Source organism: Lipotes vexillifer, unplaced genomic scaffold, assembly GCF_000442215.2.
Source record: "Lipotes vexillifer unplaced genomic scaffold, Lipotes_vexillifer_v1.1 scaffold802, whole genome shotgun sequence".
Classification (NCBI taxonomy): Eukaryota; Metazoa; Chordata; class Mammalia; order Artiodactyla; family Lipotidae; genus Lipotes; species Lipotes vexillifer.
This window is the reverse complement of record NW_006790237.1, coordinates 828,957-847,374: the sequence shown is the minus strand read 5'-3', so window position 1 is coordinate 847,374 and position 18,418 is coordinate 828,957. Positions and strand designations below refer to the sequence as shown.

General features: G+C 55.0%; 1 protein-coding gene across 1 annotated transcript in view; it reads right to left on the bottom strand.

Moving 5' to 3' along the window:
* The window catches only part of PPFIA3 (PPFI scaffold protein A3), a 23,376-nt gene that overhangs the window by 1,100 nt on the left and 3,858 nt on the right, over positions 1 to 18,418 (bottom strand). Inside the window, exons 2-28 of the mRNA XM_007463345.1 lie at positions 15,430 to 15,684; positions 15,071 to 15,172; positions 14,532 to 14,696; positions 14,103 to 14,177; positions 13,558 to 13,632; positions 13,021 to 13,242; positions 11,631 to 11,777; positions 11,407 to 11,541; positions 10,943 to 11,026; positions 10,689 to 10,820; positions 10,178 to 10,240; positions 9,944 to 10,023; positions 9,511 to 9,655; positions 8,770 to 8,957; positions 7,314 to 7,536; positions 6,367 to 6,530; positions 6,118 to 6,245; positions 5,326 to 5,419; positions 4,903 to 4,984; positions 4,051 to 4,251; positions 3,352 to 3,414; positions 3,151 to 3,177; positions 1,841 to 2,016; positions 1,331 to 1,428; positions 932 to 1,107; positions 776 to 844; positions 380 to 551 (exon numbers count right to left, since the gene is read on the bottom strand). Of these exons, the coding sequence (XP_007463407.1) occupies positions 380 to 551; positions 776 to 844; positions 932 to 1,107; positions 1,331 to 1,428; positions 1,841 to 2,016; positions 3,151 to 3,177; positions 3,352 to 3,414; positions 4,051 to 4,251; positions 4,903 to 4,984; positions 5,326 to 5,419; positions 6,118 to 6,245; positions 6,367 to 6,530; positions 7,314 to 7,536; positions 8,770 to 8,957; positions 9,511 to 9,655; positions 9,944 to 10,023; positions 10,178 to 10,240; positions 10,689 to 10,820; positions 10,943 to 11,026; positions 11,407 to 11,541; positions 11,631 to 11,777; positions 13,021 to 13,242; positions 13,558 to 13,632; positions 14,103 to 14,177; positions 14,532 to 14,696; positions 15,071 to 15,172; positions 15,430 to 15,669 (3,526 nt within the window). The 5' untranslated portion in view covers positions 15,670 to 15,684. The remainder of the gene's footprint in view (positions 1 to 379; positions 552 to 775; positions 845 to 931; positions 1,108 to 1,330; positions 1,429 to 1,840; positions 2,017 to 3,150; positions 3,178 to 3,351; positions 3,415 to 4,050; positions 4,252 to 4,902; positions 4,985 to 5,325; positions 5,420 to 6,117; positions 6,246 to 6,366; positions 6,531 to 7,313; positions 7,537 to 8,769; positions 8,958 to 9,510; positions 9,656 to 9,943; positions 10,024 to 10,177; positions 10,241 to 10,688; positions 10,821 to 10,942; positions 11,027 to 11,406; positions 11,542 to 11,630; positions 11,778 to 13,020; positions 13,243 to 13,557; positions 13,633 to 14,102; positions 14,178 to 14,531; positions 14,697 to 15,070; positions 15,173 to 15,429; positions 15,685 to 18,418) is intronic.

The window sequence follows — 18,418 nt, the reverse complement described above, 5'->3', positions numbered from 1 at the left end:
TCAGCCTGGAAAGCGCGCACGCGCGCGCACACACACACATGCCCACTTCCTCCCTCAGTATTTCTCCGATCCTCAACCCCAAGCGTCCTCCCTTGGATTTCCCCTTCCGAGATGACAACGACCGCCTAGATCCAGGCCGGTTTCCCCCCGTTTCCCATAGCCTTGGATTCCTTCAAAGTATCCCAGGTGACACTGGACGAGTTCATTTCCCACCCTGGAAAGGGGGTGTGGTGGGGTTGAGGAGGTTGGCTTATAGGAGCGGTCCATTTGACATGGTTGGGGGAGAAAGGACTAGGCCATTCCAGAACCTGAAGAGGGAGGTTCCTAGCCCCGAGGAAAGGGAGGGGAGGAGAGGCTGTCGCGTTTGGGATCCGCCCACCTTCCGGCTGCAGCTTGCGGAGAGGTAGCCCCGGCGAGCCCAGGGCCCCTGCTGCGGCCGAACGAAAGTTGGGGGGCAACATCTCAGCTGAGTCAGGGGTTACGCCTCGGAGGTCCTTCTCTCGGAACATCTTCCGCCAGGATGGGGAGCGGCTGAAGGACTTGGCACTGTCCTAGGTATAGGGGCCCGGCAGCCGGTGAGGGACTAGGGCCGCGTACCGACTCCGCCCCTTCATTTGACTCCACCCCTCTCCGGGTACGTCCCCCCTTTAACCCCGCCCCTTTTCTGGCACCTCCTCCAACCACGACTCGCTGGCAAAGTCAAGCCCCACCCCTTCAGCTCCCAGCCTAGAGGTGCCGCAGGGAGTGGAGTCTCCTATGCTGCTGCTGCGCCCACCTCATCCAGCCGCCTGTCTGTGCCCAAGGAGATGAGGTTGCTGAATTCCTTCTCCAAGAGCTGCCGGGCCTGAGGAGGAGAGGTGGGAGAGGGGTTGCAGCGTGCAGTCTGTGAGGTGGGGATGCCCAGTATGCCCACGGCCTAGCGGCAGCTCACCTGTGCATTCTGTGTGGGGATCTGCAGGAGCAAGGCCAGGTCAGAGTAGTCGAAGGTCTCGTCCAGGGCGAGCAGCGCCCCGTGCACCCCGCTCTCCGTGAGGTTCGTGGCGAATTCCTTCAGGCCCAGCCCGGACACCCAACCCATGACCCGCTCATTGGACCACACCATCACGTCTGGGGACAGAAGGGACCCTCAGCTGCTCCCCTCCTGGGGCCAGGACCTTCCAATTTATCCCATATCTCCATCCCCACTTCCTCTTCCTGGCCACGCCCCTATGCTGGCTCCACCCCCCTCTTCACTGGCCTCCCTCCCCCTCCCCTATTTGTGCCTCCTCCAGCACTGCTCCAAATTCCTCCAACTTGGCTCCCAGCTGGACGTTTACCCTTTTCTACTCACCTCGGATCTGGGTCTGACTCTCTTCCCGCCTCCGCTCCAAGTCCTTCCGGTCATAGTTGAGCCGTTTCAGGCACATGATCCCATAATGCAGACTCACCCTGAGTAGCAGAGATAGTGGAGTTACAGATGAGCCCCCATACCCCAATGACTGCTACCCCTATTGGGCTCTCCCCGTTGTCTGTGGTCTTCTGGCAGAGGTTGGGGAATTGCTCCATTGGATCTGTTCTACTGATTGCTGACCTTCCCAGGAGTTGCCATATTTTCAAAAAGCAGTTCCTATTAGCCAACCTGTAAGGGGTATGGGGTCAACTAGCTAAGCTGTCTCAGGACTTGGGCTTAAGGGCCTTCTTACGGGTAGAAGGGGCACAGGAGTCTTGATTGCCTGACAGTCAGGGCTAGAGGACCAAAGATAGTCCAAGGAATTCCCCATCACTGGTCCTATTTGCCAAAGACTCTCTAGAAGTGGGGCTTCCCCCCTTGGACTGCCCCCATGGGCCAGGCGACCCCCACCTGTGGAAGCTGTCCACCATCTTGAGTTGGCCCCGGAGCTCCTTCTTGTTAAGATGATCTAACATTCGGGCATCCACCAGCGACTCCATAAAGTAGCTGCGGTACTGGGGCAGCCCCAGGCTGGGCAGCCAGTCATTCCCCACCCATTCATGGTTCATGTCGCCATATGCCAGGATCTGGGGCCATGGGCAGGTGGGGGAGGAGTCAGGCTCCCTGACCCCTTCCCACGTATGTATGCAAGGGTACAGTCCAACCCCCCTCCCCCAGATCCGAGGTTGTTCTTTCTCCATCCCATAGCAGGAAAATGGCCAATCTGTGCTCAGGACAATGGACAATCCAAAATTGTCTCCCTTTCCTTCATTATGACAGCATAGGCCCTTGTCTACTCAAAGTGTGGTCCTTGGACCCACAGCATTATCGTCACTTGTGAACTTGCTGGAATTGCAGAATCTCAGACCCTAGGCTACTGAATCAAAATTTGCATTCTCACAAGATTCTCAGGTGATCTGAACTGTACATTAAAGTTTAAGAAGCTCTAGTCTAAAGTTGTCCCAACTCAGAACAATGGATCAGTCCAACATCACTACTCCCCCAACTCAGCACAACGGATTTTCCAATGTAGCTCTCTCCCCAACAAATGATAATGGATCTATCCACCACTCTTGCACTGTCCCCAAAATACTAGTCTAGCTATATCTGGCCCAGGACAATATTCTGGATCAACCCCAAATCCTTCACTCCTCTTAGCATAAGGAAATAATCCATACCTTCCCCCTTGCTGGGAAACAAAGACCCAACATAGCTCCTCTGTCTCAGGTGAGGTCATCCCGCTCCCCTCTTGAGAACAAAATGTAGCTCCTTCTCCCCAACTTCTCACCCTGACCTGCCGCCCCCCCCCCGAACAAAATGTAGCTCCTTCCCCCCAACTTCTCCCCCTGCCCTGCCGCCCCCCCCCCGCCCCAAATGCTTTCCCTTTTCACCCCTGTACCGTGGAACAATCCCACTTCCCTCTTTTCTAGGTAAAAGAGCTGCTCAGCACCTCCCTCTAGTTAGAGCAATGAAACAGCCCCTGGAGCCCCCGCAACCCAGCATAATGGAATGATCCGTGCACCACTAACGGTGGAATAGCCGGGCTTCTAGGCCGACCCCCACAAGCCACAGTCAAGAGCACAGCTCCGCGCAGCGCCCCCCTCCCGCGGTGAGGATGGAGTGCTCCGGCGAAGGGAGGGGCGGGGCTCGGAGAAGGAGGGGCGTCCATGCAGCGTGCACAGCCTGTTCATGCGCCCACGGCCCCGCCCCGCGCCCCCTACCTGCTCCCAGCTGATCTCCTTGGTCTCCTGACCAGTTAGTGGGAAGAGGGGAGAGAAGGGGTGGGTTAAGGGGCAAGCAGAGGAGGGCGGGAGGGACAAACTGACGGAGAGACAGCCACAGATTCATCTGCCCCCACACTCCACCGCTCCTCCCAAAGGAAATTTAGTGCCACCCCAAGGCCACCGGCAGGGGGCACTCACAGGCTTGGTGGTCGCGGTAAGGGACTCCATCTCTTCATGTGTCATCCACACGTTTCCTGTGGACTGAGGGGCAAGGGGTGTTACAGAGGTTGAGAGAGGGCTTCTGAACAGGGGAGGGGCAGGGGGTCGTGCTCCTGGAGGAGCCGAATTAGGCATGGGAACACATACTTTTCTGTATGGAACAAAATGATAAAATTTTAGAAGTCAGTATGTGCTATGGGGAAAAAAAATGGGTGTTCATGTGTTGGGGTGATGGGGCCGGCACTAGTTTAGCTGTTGAGTTAGGGAGGCCTCTTGGAGGTGGTGACATTTGAGCTGAGACTTCAAGGATGAGCAGGAGCCAGCCTTGGGGGAAAAAGAGGGAGGGGTGCTCCTAGGAAAGGGAGCAGCAAGGGCCAAGAAGCAGAGTAGAAAAGGGGGGGGTAGGGGCCCCTCATCAATGGCCCTGTAGAGAACCATATGAATTTGGCTTTTTCTCCGGGATGGGATCCCTCTGGCTGCAGTGTGTAAAACAGCCTGAGGGGAGGCAGAGGGACCTGAAGGGAGACCCCACTCTCAAGAGATAATCCAGGTGAGAAACTGTGGGGAGCAGGGTGTATCAGACAGAGCTGCAGTGAGCGGGCTCAGGATTGGCTACTCTGAGGACAGTGGGCGGGGCCCTGAGACAGCAAGGGCTGGGATTGGCCCCTGGACACTCACAGTGCGGGAGGAGGCAGGAGCAGAGGGTGAGGTGAGTGAGACCATCTCCTGGATAGCAAGGCGCAGCTTGAGCCGGTGCAGTGGGTTGCTGATGCCGATCTCGCGCTGGATCTCCGTGTCTGACAAGTTGGCCATGATGGCACCACTCTTGACATTGGCCCGGCAGGCGGCCACATACCATGCAGGCATGCCTACCCACAGCTGGACCAGAGGGAGGAAGGGAGAAATGGGGAAAAAATGAGACAGAGACAGAGACATACGGGAGGAGAAACGGGAGAAATGGGAGAGGGACAGAAAGAAAGGGAGACAGAGAGATGGGGAAAGGAAAATGGGGGAGAAACAGAAAGACGTGAGAAAGCAGTGAGAAGGAGGGCAAGGCAAAGAGATGCGAGGGTCAGAGGGAGACACAGGAAAACAATGGAGGAGAGTCAGAGAAGGGTAATACCAGAGTCAGAGGGGAAAGAGAGAGATGGGGAGAGACACACAGAGATGAGAGGCAGAGATGGGGAGAGAAAGGAGCAAAAGACATGGAGAGACATGGGAAGAAATACAGGGAATGACAAAAACACAGAGATGGGGAGAGAGGCAGGAAAATAGAGACACAGAGAGAGAGAGAGACAACAGGACCAAGGTGGGCATGGCCAGAAGGACAGGGGTGAGGGGAGAAGGAAAAAGAGCAACAGGAGTATCTACAAGAAGCCTGACCCCTCCCAGGGCCTCCCCCCCACCAACTCCTCTCCACCGCCACCTCTGAGTTAGGAGGATGGTACTAGGTGGACCCAGCCAACCCTACGGTGGGGGTTCTCAGAGCAGTTGGGGATAAAGAGTCAGGACGTTTCTGGGCCCCAGTACCTCTAGCCAGGAGACCACAGTGGGCCCATCCCAGGCAGCAAAAGGCAGGCCCTGACGGCAGGCCTCTTCCAGAAGTTCATGCCTGGGGAGAAGGGGCCAGGGCAGGAGATCGCAGGGACAGAGACACCTAGCCCTCCTACATGGCCCCCTTCACCAACCGCATCCCCCCACCAAAGCAATTTTTATGATGTAAAAAACATGGCAGAAGGCTAAAAAAAATACATGTGAATCTTTGTAATCCACCTTCCCTCCCCACAACACATCCACACTAATCAAGAGAAAAGGGGAAAAAAAAGAAAAAAAACTCTAGGGGTTCCCAAGTTCCCAGGTAAGCAAGTTCAGGATCTTGGACACCCCCTTCCAGAATTTTCTTCTCACTTATGACCAACCCTCCCCACCTCCACACCACACACCCACACTCACTTCCTCTTGTTCCTTCGGTCCTTGTCTCCTGGGCCTGTCAGCTTGGCTAGCCCTAGAGGGTCAGTGGCCAATGTCTCGTCTGAGGGTGTTCCAGCTGGAGGCAGGGAGGGGCCAAAATTTGGAGAGTCTCAAAGGGGAGGCAGAATCTTTGATGCTGGGGGGTTGAGAAGGATGCCAGGAAAGCAGAGGCCCAGAGGGATTAGTAAATGCGGCCACACAGAGGGAGTGATAAAACCAGACAGGGACCAATGTCACCTCCTAGGCAAGGAATTGGAGAAATCCCCAAAATAGGGCTGGATTCACTGGGCTGGCCTTGGTAAGCTGGCAGTGGTGTGCTGGTAAATATTTAACAACTGGCTCCCTGGGGAAGAAGGTATTTCCTGATTTGTAGCATATGCCAATTTCCATGGTGTAAATAATCCCACCAATTTCAAGCTACCAATGTGATGTCAAAGCAGCTCATAAAATTCCTGAAAATTTAACTAACTTGGATTTCACAAACCAGACAAGCAGGCTCCAGCCCATCAGATGCCCTGCTTTTAGGATGCTCCTCCCTCTTTCTCTATTTAAAAAATAGGTAAATAACATAACAAATTCATTTGCCCACCAGTCACTCAGGCAGGCCTCAGAGTGCCCTTTCCTTGTCCCTTCTCCTCCCCTCTACCTCTGCCAAGGTTCCAGTGTTCTAAATGAATTACCAAGTGAATGAAGACAGGACTGTATGTCAAATGAATATGTAAAGAAGAAGAAGGAAGGAAGAAAGGAAGGGAGACAGGGAATCAGGGGACTCACCCAGAGAAGAGCTGTCCCGACCTGGTGGTCCCATTCGCCCCTTCTCCTTCTTGCCAAAGAGACGGCCTATGGATGACTTGATGCTCTTCTTCTTGGGAGCTTTGTGCAGGGAATCTGGGGTGCCCTCACTGGGTGAGCAGGACAGATAGATCCCATCTGGGATGCCTCCTCTCATCCCAAGTCTTTGTCCACTCCCACCACCTCCTCCCAAGCAAGTCCCTCCCTGTCCCATCCCTTATTCTTACTGACCTTCCCCGTGAGGGCCCTCCATCTTCCAGGGATCCCGCCTGCAGTGCCAAGGCCTGGGTCATTCTCTCAAGGCGGGCAGAACGAGGAGTGGGAGGTGGGGTGTCTCCTGGGATTGCTGGTCCCTCCATTCGTGGAGCCCCAGCTTCCTCCTTGGGGGCATGATTCTGGAGACAGAGATGCTATATTGAATCGGAGGGGTCATGTTGGGGGCTCATTAGCTGGGATGTCTACGAGGTGTCTGGGATACCCCTGACTTGGGGAACCACTTCTAAAGATAGCCTAGATTAAGTGCGGGTGAGTTGCAGAAATATAAAGGCAATAACTGCAGTCCCCCTGGAGCTTGATAAGCCCATATTTATACTGTCTTAGCTTCTGGTGTCAGGAGTGGGATCTGCTCAGCCTCAAGGAAAGCTAATGAGTTACAGGTTCTGAAAGTAAGAAATCTGAGTTTAAGGCAGTAAAATAGGGCATATAGATATTGTGCCTCCCTCAAAGGTCAATTCTGAGGATCTAATGGTAGTTCTCAAATGTATATTTGGTCACAGAGACATTTTTCTAACAATCTTATGCAGTGGGAATTCCCTGGCCATCCAGTAGTTAGGACTTGGTGCTCTCACTGACAGGGCCCAGGGTTCGATCCCTGGTGGGGGAACTAAAATCCCTCAAGCTGCATGGCATGGCCAAAAACATAAAAAAATAAAAATCCTATGCAGAAACTTAATGCATAAAACAGGTAAAAGTAGATCACATCTGACTAAAGTACAAGTTAGGGTTCAGGAACCCAGTGGCTCAGCCTCCCATTTGCCCTTTGAGTTGGAACTTTTAGGGAAAGCTAAGGTTGCTTTTGAAAATCACTGGTGTGTTGGTCACTGTTGCTTTTTGTTAGGGAGCCCTGTTTATGACCTCCCACCACCACCACCAAGCTGAGGAGACTTAAGAATACTCACAGCTTTGTCGGTGCCCTCACGGGCAGGGCTAGGGGGTGCCAGACGGGGTGTTGAGTGGCCAGAGCTGGGAGGGGAGGGGCTGGCAAGGGTAGAGGTGGTGAGGGAGGGGGGCAGTGAACAGCTACTGCGGTAGCGGCCCAGTGAGTCCAGGCCCGAGCCAGACACCCGGCTCTCCAGCTCTTCTGCCCTCTGTTCTGTTGTCTCCTTCTCCTCTTGGATTAACCTGAGGAGGAAAAGGGGGAGATGGGGTGAGAGGACTCAGGCAGCCAATAGGAGAGGGAGTTGGGGGATCCCAATGGGCCAGGAAGGCTTGGAGGGGCAAAAATAATTCTGAGGAAGGGACAATGAGGTTAGAGGGTCTGGGTGGATCCCTGACGGCCTCACAGGTTCAAGGGGAGTCAAGATATCATGATAGGGCTTCCCTGGTGGCGCAGTGGTTGAGAGTCCGCCTGCCGATGCAGGGGACACGGGTTCGTGCCCCGATCTGGGAAGATCCCACATGCCGCGGAGCGGCTGGGCCTGTGAGCCGTGGCCACTGAGCCTACGCGTCCGGAGCCTGTGCTCCGCAACGGGAGAGGCCACAGCAGGGAGAGGCCCGCGTACCACAAAAAAAAAAAAAGATATGATAGGCTCAGGAGGTCGGTGGAGAGATTAGGGATGACAGGATGATCAGGATCTGCATCAGGACTACGCTGATAAACAAGTCAAGTCGTTGTGGAAAAGCATAAATGGATTACTATAGGCAAGAGGTCAGGTTCCAAGGAGGACAGCAAGAGCAAGCTCATAATAAGAGCAGAGTGAGATCAGGGACTCTGAGGTCAACCTAGGATCTGGGAAGGTCATAGAGACATTTGGTGAGAGTCACTGTCTCAAGTCACAACAAGTTTGAATGGAAGATGATGGTCATGTTGATACGTTTGCTGGGGCCCATGGAAAGTGTTTTAGTTTTATTAGAGAATTGTTAAATAGGGCAATTTCTGAGGAATCAGGGTAGACTTTATGTGATGGGGGATTCTTAATAAATTGAGGATTGTTGTTATATTAGGTAGAAATTCAGAGTTGAGGTTCTCAAGGTGTTTTGGACTGGGGGACCTTGTGTTGTGTTGAGATTCGCAGGGTACTGGGAGTCTCTGGGTAATTGTTGCATGAAGCCATGAAAGCCATGATGTAATGGAGGATTCTTGACAGACTGGATTGTGAATTTTGGCATTTGGGGATGCAGTCTTGGGTATATTGGGAAATTCTGAGTACCGGCTGGGGTGTGTGTAACGTATATATAGCACATAGGAGACTTCTTGGTATTTCCTCAGGGATTCCTGGATAGTGTTGGACTGGCAGAATTCCTTGAGGATGTTTAGGAAAGGAGTTGGGCTTAGGTGTGCAGATCAGTCTCCAGAACCAGAGGGGCCTTGGGCTAAGCTCAGGCAGGGCGGGGAAGAACTGGGCCAGTACTCACTTGATCTCTTTGTTGATGGCCTCCAGCTGCTCCTGAAGCATGATGGCCAGTGTCTGCACATCAGCCTGCCCACTGGGAGATAGCAACTCGGCTCCAAACATCCCCTCCGCCTCCTCCTCATCTGAGCCATCCAGCTCCCCAGGGAATGGAGGTGGCATGGACCCCGCAGGGGTAGACCGCTCCCACTCCTATCTCTGTGTGGAGACAGAGAGATGCCAGGTGGACAAGGGCCGAGGTAGGTGCTGGGTCTTCCCTCACCTATCCTGACCTTGCCCACCCTCTATAACCCTGCCCATGTCCCCTGACACTGACTGCCCTCACCATGTGACCCAGCCCCCCACACTTTTCCCAGCCCAGCTTTCTCTCTTGGTGGGTACTTCTTCTTGACCACCCATGACTCTGTCCTCTCCCCTGATTCCACTGTTTCCTTTGACCCAGCCCACTTCCTTTCTTCACTTGGCCCCATCCATTCTAGGATTCTACACCCTGCATACCATCCCCCCAAACCTCTAAACCTCTTCCCACCCCATCGTTCCTCTAAAGTTCTCACCAGGCAGCAGGACATCCACGTGAAGAGCCATCGGGGCAAGTGGGGATGACAGAAGAAGAGGAGACAGTGTGGGTCGAGGAGACCTTGCTTCTCAACTCAGTCCCCGCCCAGAGCCCTGCATGTTGGGCTCCACCTCCTACTGCTGCCCTCCCGAGCCCTGCTCAGTCCAGGCCCCAGAAGTGGCTGCTGACCTTAGAGGGCTCATCTTTGACCCCTGACCAGCGACCCCTCTTGCTTGCCCGGCCACTGCCAGCCCCATAGGGATCCAGGTGGGCGCCAGAAGGTAATGTGGGTGCCTGGGAGTAACGGAGCTCCAGGGCACTGCCAGGGAGAGATCTGTGGGCATAGAGAGGGCAGTCAGACCAAGGGGTCAGGAAAAGGAAACAGAGGTGAGTGGTCACGGGGAAGAGCTTGGGGTCATAGGATTGGGAGAGGGATCTGAAGTCAAAGGTCAGGAAAAAGGGTCTGCGGTCAGAGGTCATGAAGTCAGGGGTCAAAAATAAAAGGGACCAGTGGAAGTCTCAGGAGGACAGAGAGTGGGGTGGGGGAGACTTCGCATCAGAAGGGATGTGCTTGGCCAAGGGGGCTCCCTGGGCAGAGGTGGGACAGGAAGATGACTGTCACCTGGAGTAGGAGGATGGTGGCCTCCCCCGCAGCTGGTCAATCTCCATCTGCATCCGCTCCATCTCCGCCAAGAGCTGCTCCTGGGGGGAGGATGTTGGAGATGTCAGGTCAGAATCTGCCCCCTCCCCCGCACTGAGTGTCAGCCCCTCCCAGCCAGGCTGATTCCGACCCCAGCAATGCCTGCTCCATTTCCCTGGCCCTCACCCAAGGCCTCCCCCCCAGCCCCCTCCCTACCTTGTTGAGCAGCAGCTCATCCTGTACCTTCTTCATGTTGGCGATCTCCTCGCTTAGTGAGTTCTGTGGGGGGGCAGGGGGGCAGTGAGGGGGCGGGATCGGGAAGCAGCCTCCAGTGCGCAGAGACAGGCCTGAGGGGACCCCAGGGGCAATGAGGTGGGCTTGAATGGTGAGCTGCATGGGGAGAGGGTTGTGGACCCGAAGATGCTGCTAAGGCAGGGAGTCCCTGGGAGCCCAAAATGCAGCGTCCTGTGAAATTTCCACGGATTCAGAGTTTGAGGGTCCATAGGGTTAGAGGCTTGGGCAAAAGCCAAGAATTCAGGCTGTGGGTGCCCCAGAATTCAGCTCTAGGGTGTTTAAACTAGCTGAAAGTGTGGTGGTCCCAGCAATCGAGCAGTCTATCAATTTCAAATTCAGGATGCCCAGATTTGGGGAGATCTCAGATAACTGTTTGGGGAAAGTTCTGGGGCCCCAAGATTCCAGCTTATTGGAATCCTAGGTTGGGGCCCACCTTCTCCTCCAGCGCCCCCATGCGCTCCTTGAGGTGCAGCTGCAGCCGTTCGTTGGACTCACTCAGCAGCTTGTCCACTGTCTCGGACAGCCGCTTATTGTGGTCATCGTTCATCTTCTCCCGCTGCCGGGCCTGCCCAGAGGAGAACAGAGCAGAGGCGCTCAAGCCCCGAGCGCTGTCCCTGCGCCAAGCTCCCGATCCACGGCACAGCCCTCTCACCCAGGCGTAAACCCCAAGCCTCAAAGCCTCCTCACCCGCTGCAGCTCCTGGTTCTTCTCCTCCAACTGGGCCTCCAGCTGCCGAAGCCGCTCCTCAAAATTCCCATGACGTTCCTCAGCCTGGAGGATGGAACCCATGGCATCTGACTTTTTGTCCCACTAGGATGCAGTCAGCTTCCAGGCCCCAGGCTCCTCCCCGACAGGACTCCAGACCCTGCCCTTGTGATTCAAGCCCTGCCCTCTCCTCTAGTCTCCAGGCCCTGTCCCCTTCTCATGTTCTCCCCATCTGTTCAGTCCAAACTAGAGAGCACCAGCCCCCACCAAACCTCCAGGCCCTTCAAGCATCCCAAGTCATGTCCCTTCCCTGGACCCCAGGCCCTACCCTTTTCAGCAGAATTCGGGCTGTGGGTCACCTATCCCTCCAGACTCAGGCCCTGCCTCCTCTAAGCCCCGCCCCCTTGCCCCAGGGACTCAAGGCGCTGCCCCAGGCCTCCCTTCACCTTGTTGAGCGCCGCCACTCGCTGGGCAAGCTGTGCCTCTATCTCCGGCAAGGTCTCCGCCTTCTGCAGCGTCTGCTGCAGCTTCTGCTTAGCGTCGTCCAGCCACTCGGCCAGCTGACGGCTCTTCTCTTCACTCTGGGGGACACAGACAGGGGGGAAGGGAGGAGCTAGGTCAAACTGGCCACGGCCTCGCCCCCACCGCCCCTCCTCGGCCGTGCTCCCACCTGCCGGTACAGCGACTCCTTGCTGGCCAGCTCGTTTTCCAACTTGTCGTTGGCGTCGTGCAGAGACGTGGCCTCTCGCTGGGCACTCAGGTAGCGCTTCTCTAGCGTTGTAATCCGCTCCTCCATATCCTCCCGCTGCGCCAGCGCCTGTAGAGGTGACAGAGGGCCACGTGGACTACAGCTCCCAGAAGGCCGTGGGGGTAGCCTAGGCTTAGAACCCCAATTCAGGCACCCCAGGGTATCCTGGGAAATGAAGTCCCCTGCCCTCCGGGTGTCAGAGTGATGGAACCACACCTGCCGAGAGCTCCCAGGCATAGCCGACATTAGATCCCCTGCCACCTGATAGTTAAAATGGTGGTACAGCACCTCCCATAAACTTCTGGGGCAGTACTGGCTTAGACCCTCCTCATATGGATGACCTAAGATCCATGAGACGGAATGTCTCCACTCTTCTTAGCCCACTAGCCTCAAAAATCCAGGCCTTAGGGCTTCCCTGGTGGCGCAGTGCTTGAGAGTCCGCCTGCCGATGCAGGAGACGCGGGTTCGTGCCCCGTTTCGGGAGGATCCCACATGCCGCGGAGCGGCTGGGCCCGTGAGCCATGGCCGCTGGGCCTGCGCGTCCGGAGCCTGTGCTCCGCAAATGGGAGAGGCCACGACAGTGAGAGGCCCGCATAACGCAAGAAAAAAAAAAAAAAAAATCCAGGCCTTAGATTTTTCAGCAACTTGCCACAGCTCAGATTTAGAATCACAGAGCAAGTGCCCTAGGGTCTCATAGGAAACAAAGGGCTCTTCCACCTGGGAGGCAGCATCTCCCAAGAGCCCCCAGGGTAGCGCATGCTTAGAAAACCAGAGAAGGTGCTCCAGGGTCTCACGGGGGAAGGACTCCTGCCTGGGAGCCGGTGTGGTGGGACCACACTTCCCAATAAGCCCTGGGGCCATCCACAATTGAAATCCGAGGTAAAAGCCCCAGTGGATGATGAAAACTAAAGTGCTCTCTCTTCTTTCTCATTCAATGCTTTCAAGAATCCATGCCCTACATTTCACAGCAGTCCCCGCAGCGTGGGAGTTAAGGTCAAGGAACCTCAGCCAGGATGGGGTGAAATGCAGACAAAGGAGTTCAGTTAAGAGGTGCAAGAGAATTTCCCAATGATAACATAATAACTACAACCAGATACTGGGTGACTACCAAGTATGTGCCATGTGCCAACTCTCTGACAAGGGTCATAAATACCATTAGGTGAGGAAATTGAGACTCAGAGAGGAGAAGAGTCCACACAGCTTGTGGACTGAATCCAGATTCGTGAGTTCTGTGACTATGGGCAAAGGGGGACAGGAAGGGTTGAGTGGATGGAAGGGACAGAGGGCAGCCCACCAGGGGCTCCGGCCTCACCTCCTTGAGGTCGCGCTGGAGCTTGGCGTTAGCTTCCTCGGCCTTACCCAGCTCGCGGTGGGCCGTGCCCAGCTCCTCCTCCAGCTGGCTCATCTGGCGGCACAATACCGCCAGGCGCTCCCGCAGCTGGCACACCTCCGCCCGCTGCCGCTCCAGGGCCTCCTCCAGCTCTGCCGTGCGCCGGTTCGAATCCCCGCCAGGACCCAGGCCATTGGCAAGAGTCTGGAATGGGGACAGTGAGGGAGGAAGGGACAGAACTCAGAGTGGGGAACACAGAGATTGAGAATGCAAGGAGAAAACTGATGGGGGTGAGGGGGGATCAAAGATCAGTAAGGGCCATGGAGGTCACAAAAGTTAGCTAGTTGACTTGAATCAGAGGTCAAAGGTCAGTAAGGGTCTGAGGCGTTCAGACGTCCTAGGGTCAGTGAGAATCGTACCAAACATTAAAACGACCATCACAAAGTCAGGGGGCTGAGTGGGATCACAGTGAGGAGGACCAATGAAGAGCAAGGGGAAGGAAAGACTTCCACCTCTTACCTGCCCATCCCCATCCTTGCTGGGCTCCTCTAGCCCCGACCGGCGCCTAGACAGCTGCTCTCGAAGGCTCAGAGTCTGGCAATGGGAAAGGGAGATCAGGGCAAAGGAGGCCGTAGAAACCCTCTTTCTACTTCCCACTGGCATTGGTTCTGCTGGGGCCACCCTTATCCCACAGTCTACCCTTAGACCCTGTGCCGTCATTATATGTCTCCTTAGCCCCCCACCAGAGAAGTCCACCCTTATTCTTAACCTTAGCCTCCTTGTGGAGGTGTCCTGACTTTCCCCACCCAGCCATTTCCTCCATTGTCAGTTCTTTCCCTTAGCCCCAGCCCTGGTTCTCACCTTAGTCTCACTGTCACAGGGCAGTACTCCCCTTAGTCCTGCCCAATGAGTTCCTCCTTAGGAACCTCACTGGTTTTCTCCATAGTCCTACCCCATTGGTGTTCTGCCCTAGTCCTGCTCCCAACAGATTCTAGGACCCACCCAATCAGTTCCACCCCATTGGTAGTTCATTAGTCCCTCCTCCTTCTTGGTCACGCCCCCACCTCCTGATTGCTCAGCTCCAACTCTTCCTCTAGCACTGCCACCCGCTCCAGCGCCATTCGCAGCCGCTCCCGGACCTGGGGATGGGGGCAAGACAGTGTGAGATGGAGATCAGACCTGATGGAGGACAGTTGATGCAGAACACCTTTGGGACGGACCTGATAGGGCGACATTAGCATTCCTCTGTTTATAGTATGTGTGCATCCCCAACTAGCTACCAAGGCAGCCTCACCCGCTGGTATCCCCCATCCTATTACATTTTTCTATTACCAGCCACTCAGGTCCCAGTCTGCATAGCCTATCTCAGTCAATTACAGTCAACATTCTTCCCACTTGGGCCATCCCCAACCAATCACGGCCAGAATTTCTGCCGTTCAACACAGCCCCAGCCAACCACGAGTTCTACAACCAGGCTCTTCCAATTCTCATACCTTCTCATCCAGGGCCTTGTGGTGCTCGAAGAGGGATTTTAGAGCCTTGAGTACCTCCACCTCGGAAGAGACCCCTCCCGGGGACTGGGCCTGGCGCTTTACCACAGTCATACGCAGTGACCTCTCGTGCCTGGACACCAGGCACTCCAGGTGTTCTAGGAGAAGCTACAGAGATAGGGCACCGGGCCAAGGAAAAGTGTGAAGGGAAGAGAGGCAGAGTGAAGGAAGAGGATTCAGACAGGTGGGGCGGACACATGGAAGAGGTGGAGCCAAGCAAAGTGGTATGGAGAGAGACAGGTCAGGAAAAGAGAGGGATAACAGAGGTGGGGGGGCAGGTCAAGGAAGGAGTGGTACGGGAAACGAGAACAGTTATGGAGATAGGGCAGGGGACATGAAGGAAGGAGGGGACCAGAGGAGACCCACCAAGTTGTAGGAGCAGGGAGAAGAAAGGAAGGCGAAATAGAGGGAAAAAAATGGGTCAGGCTGCAACACCCAAGGCCCCGCCCACCGCACTTAGCTCCCGCCCCAAGACCCCTCACCCGAGTATTGTTCCGCTCTGCCTTCAGCTCCGCAATTTCTTCCTCCCGTTCCAGGAGCTGCTCCCGACACAAGTTCAGCTCCTTCGTCAGAGCCGCAAACTCCTATCCAGACGTGGGCAGGACCGGACAATCAGATCAATCCTTTTCCCCATCTCCCTCATTCCTTAGGACTGGGGGGTTTGGAGGCCCCACCCATCTCTGCCAAGTCCCGCCCCTTCAAGCGGCTCAGGCCCCGCCCATCACCGGCAAGCCGCTCCCCCTTCCAAGTGCCAAGTTCCGCCCCTTCCGGACCGCCCTCCCCGTGCCTCCGCGAGTCCAGGCCCCGCCTCCTTCAGGCCCCGCCCCGGCCCCGCCCAGACCTGGGGCAGCGCGATGCTGAGCTGGCGCTGCAGCGAGTCCTTTTCGTGGCCCAGCTCGCGCAGCCGCAACTGTGCCGTAGCCAGTCCGTCCTGCGCCTCGCGCAGCGTCTCGAGCAGGCGCTCGCGCTCCGTGAGCATCGTGACCATAAGGCGCTCCAGTTCGCCGCCCGCCTCGTCCGGGCCCAGCGCCGAACCCCGCCGGCCATCCTCGCTGATGGTGGGCATCACCTCGCACATCATGGCGGCGGTGCTGGCCTGCGGGTACGGGGAGGGGGCAGGGAACCGACAGGGGCTTCGTCAAAGCACAGGCAGCGAAACTGAGGCACGGCCACTGGGATACTACATAGTGAAAACTGAGGCAGGACAACCCAAGCACTGCACAGAAGAAACTGAGGCCCATCCATTCCAATCATGGCACAAGATAAACGGAAACCCATTGCTCCCAGGAAACCAGGCCTGGCTACCTGGGTGAGAGCATTTGGAGAAACAGGTCGGACTCCATCAGACACTGGCAGCAAATCTAGGCCCAGCCTAGTCAGAGAAACCGAAGCCGGGTGCCCCATTGCCTGAGTGAATGTGGAAAGTTTGCAGGCCCCTCCCCTCCGGTCCAAGCCCCGCCCCTTCAAGCGACTCAGGCCCAGCCCATCACTGTCTATTCTGGCCCTGCTGAGAATCCCCTTCAACCTACTGCATGAGCTAGAAAACTCAGGCCCAGGCGAAGGAGACCATGTCTTCAGGAGGCCACAAAACTGGGGTCACAGAATTAGGTCACTGGTACGTAGTCACCTGTATAATGTCACAGGGATGGTCCTCACCTGCTATTCAGCCCAACTCCTGCCTCCTTCAACTTCCCAGATATCTAGATATCTAGCTCCAGGAGAATCTAAAGACCCACTCCAGTCGGGAAAAACAAAAATGGTGGGGACAATGCTAGCCATCTCCCACTACGCAGGAGTCCAAGATCCAGCTACCTCTTCTCTCAGGTCACAGGAATCTAGGTCCCCTATCCCTCCCTTCCCCCAGACTGAGGAGTCTGAGCCTCCAGCCTTCTCCTCCCCAGTCCCAGGAATCAGAGACCACATCCCCTTCCTCCCAGGACACAAGGGTCTGGGCTTTCAACCAACAACCGTAGACCCAGAAATCTCAGCCTTCAGACTTCTGCCCCCTCAGAACTCAGAAGTCAAGGACCCCAGGACCCAGGGGTCCAGGTGCATGAGCTGCGCAGGTGGAGATGAAGGGAGGTCTCCTGAGCCACTCCCTCCACACACATCAGGTCAGACGGGTCCATCTAGCTGAGCCGAAAGCAGGAGGGACTTTCACTCCTTCTCTCCTTTCTTTCTCTCCCTTCAGGCAGAGGCATAACCGGTTCTCAGAGTGGATAATTTCCAGCTCCACCCAATATTCGGACTATGTCTTAAGCCTGGGACTGGGGCCTTGGACTCCTGGGAGGACAGGAGGGGACTGAGGGCCCTGGGACCTGGGAGAGGAGGCAGCTGGGTGCCTGTAACCTTGGGTCTTGGAAGAGGTGCATCTGGGAATCTAGACACCTGAATCCCAACACTCAGAGGTCAGATTCAAGAAAATGTTTATAAGAGGGCAGGCCAGACTTAGACCAAAACCCAACATGGTATCTAAAACCCAGAATCTACTCATGAGATGCAATTAGGGATGTTTTAGGGAGGCTGTTCTAGAACTTCAAATTCCCTGAGAAGGAAACAAAATTCAGCTAGGCTGGGTGTAGAATCTAGAAGACCACGTGCAAGAAGACACAGTACAGAGTGCAGAAAGGCCATACACTTCCACACTTACAATGTGCTTGGGGTAGGATCCACACATGGGGCCAAATAGAAGGGCATATTCTAGAACCCAGGTCTGGAACTTTGAACAAGCCAAGAGCAATCCAATAACTTAAAAGAGTGTCTGGTTCACCCCAGAACCCCAAACACAGAGGGGAGGGTAATGATATCTAAGAACAGACCTAATGCAGTACATAACAAACCTAAGTCAGGAGACATAATCTAGACATAATCTAGAACTCAGAACCTACCAGGGATGAAGGTATAAAGGTATATTTTATCTTTACAGAATAAAACAGAGATCGCATGCTTCGTTTTTTCATGCATCTAGATAGATAATGTTAGAACTCAGAAGGCAGAATATATGCTCTAGAATTCAGAACATGCCCTGGAGGCAAAGGAAAACCTAGAAAATAGCAAGGAGTTTGCCTGGAACTTAGAATCGCCTGGGGGAAGATGCAGAAAGATGCATTCTGGCAATTGAGAATTTCCTGGCATAAGGACTGAGCTGGCAAAGGGGGTGGGGATGGGGGTGGTGTGTTCTAGAAATGAGGACATTTCTAGGCTGAAGACTCCAAAAGAGGAGAGAGCCTAGAGCATGTTTAGAATGTTGAAGTGGCAGATGGAGGAAGCCCCCAATCCACCAGGGGACAAGTTCTAAGCCAAGGTCACACCAGGAAAAAGATGGACAGAGAAGGTGGGAATGGATGAGCCGAGAACATAGAACCTGAGGAAGGAAGATGCAATGTACAACACTTCAGTGGGAATTCTCGAGATTTAAGACTGTAGAATTGGATGGAATCTAAAATAGGGAAGTGCAGGGACTTCCCTGGCAGTCCAGTGGTTAAGACTTGGCGCTTCCACTGCAGGGGATGTGGGTTCGATCCCTGGTCACGGAACTAAGATCCTGCATGCCACACAGTGCAGCCAAAATAAATAAATAAATAAATAAATAAAATATAATTAAATAAAATAGGAAGTGCATTCTAGAGTGGATAGCACAGTTTGGAGAAAGGCTAGAGCACATAAATGCAACACACATATTCTATTTTTTTTTTTTTTTTGCGGTACGTGGGCCTCTCACTGCCGTGGTCCCTCCCGTTGCGGAGCACAGGCTCGGCGGCCATGGCTCCCGGGCCCAGCTGCTCCGTGGCATGTGGGATCTTCCCAGACCGGGGCACGAACCCGTGTCC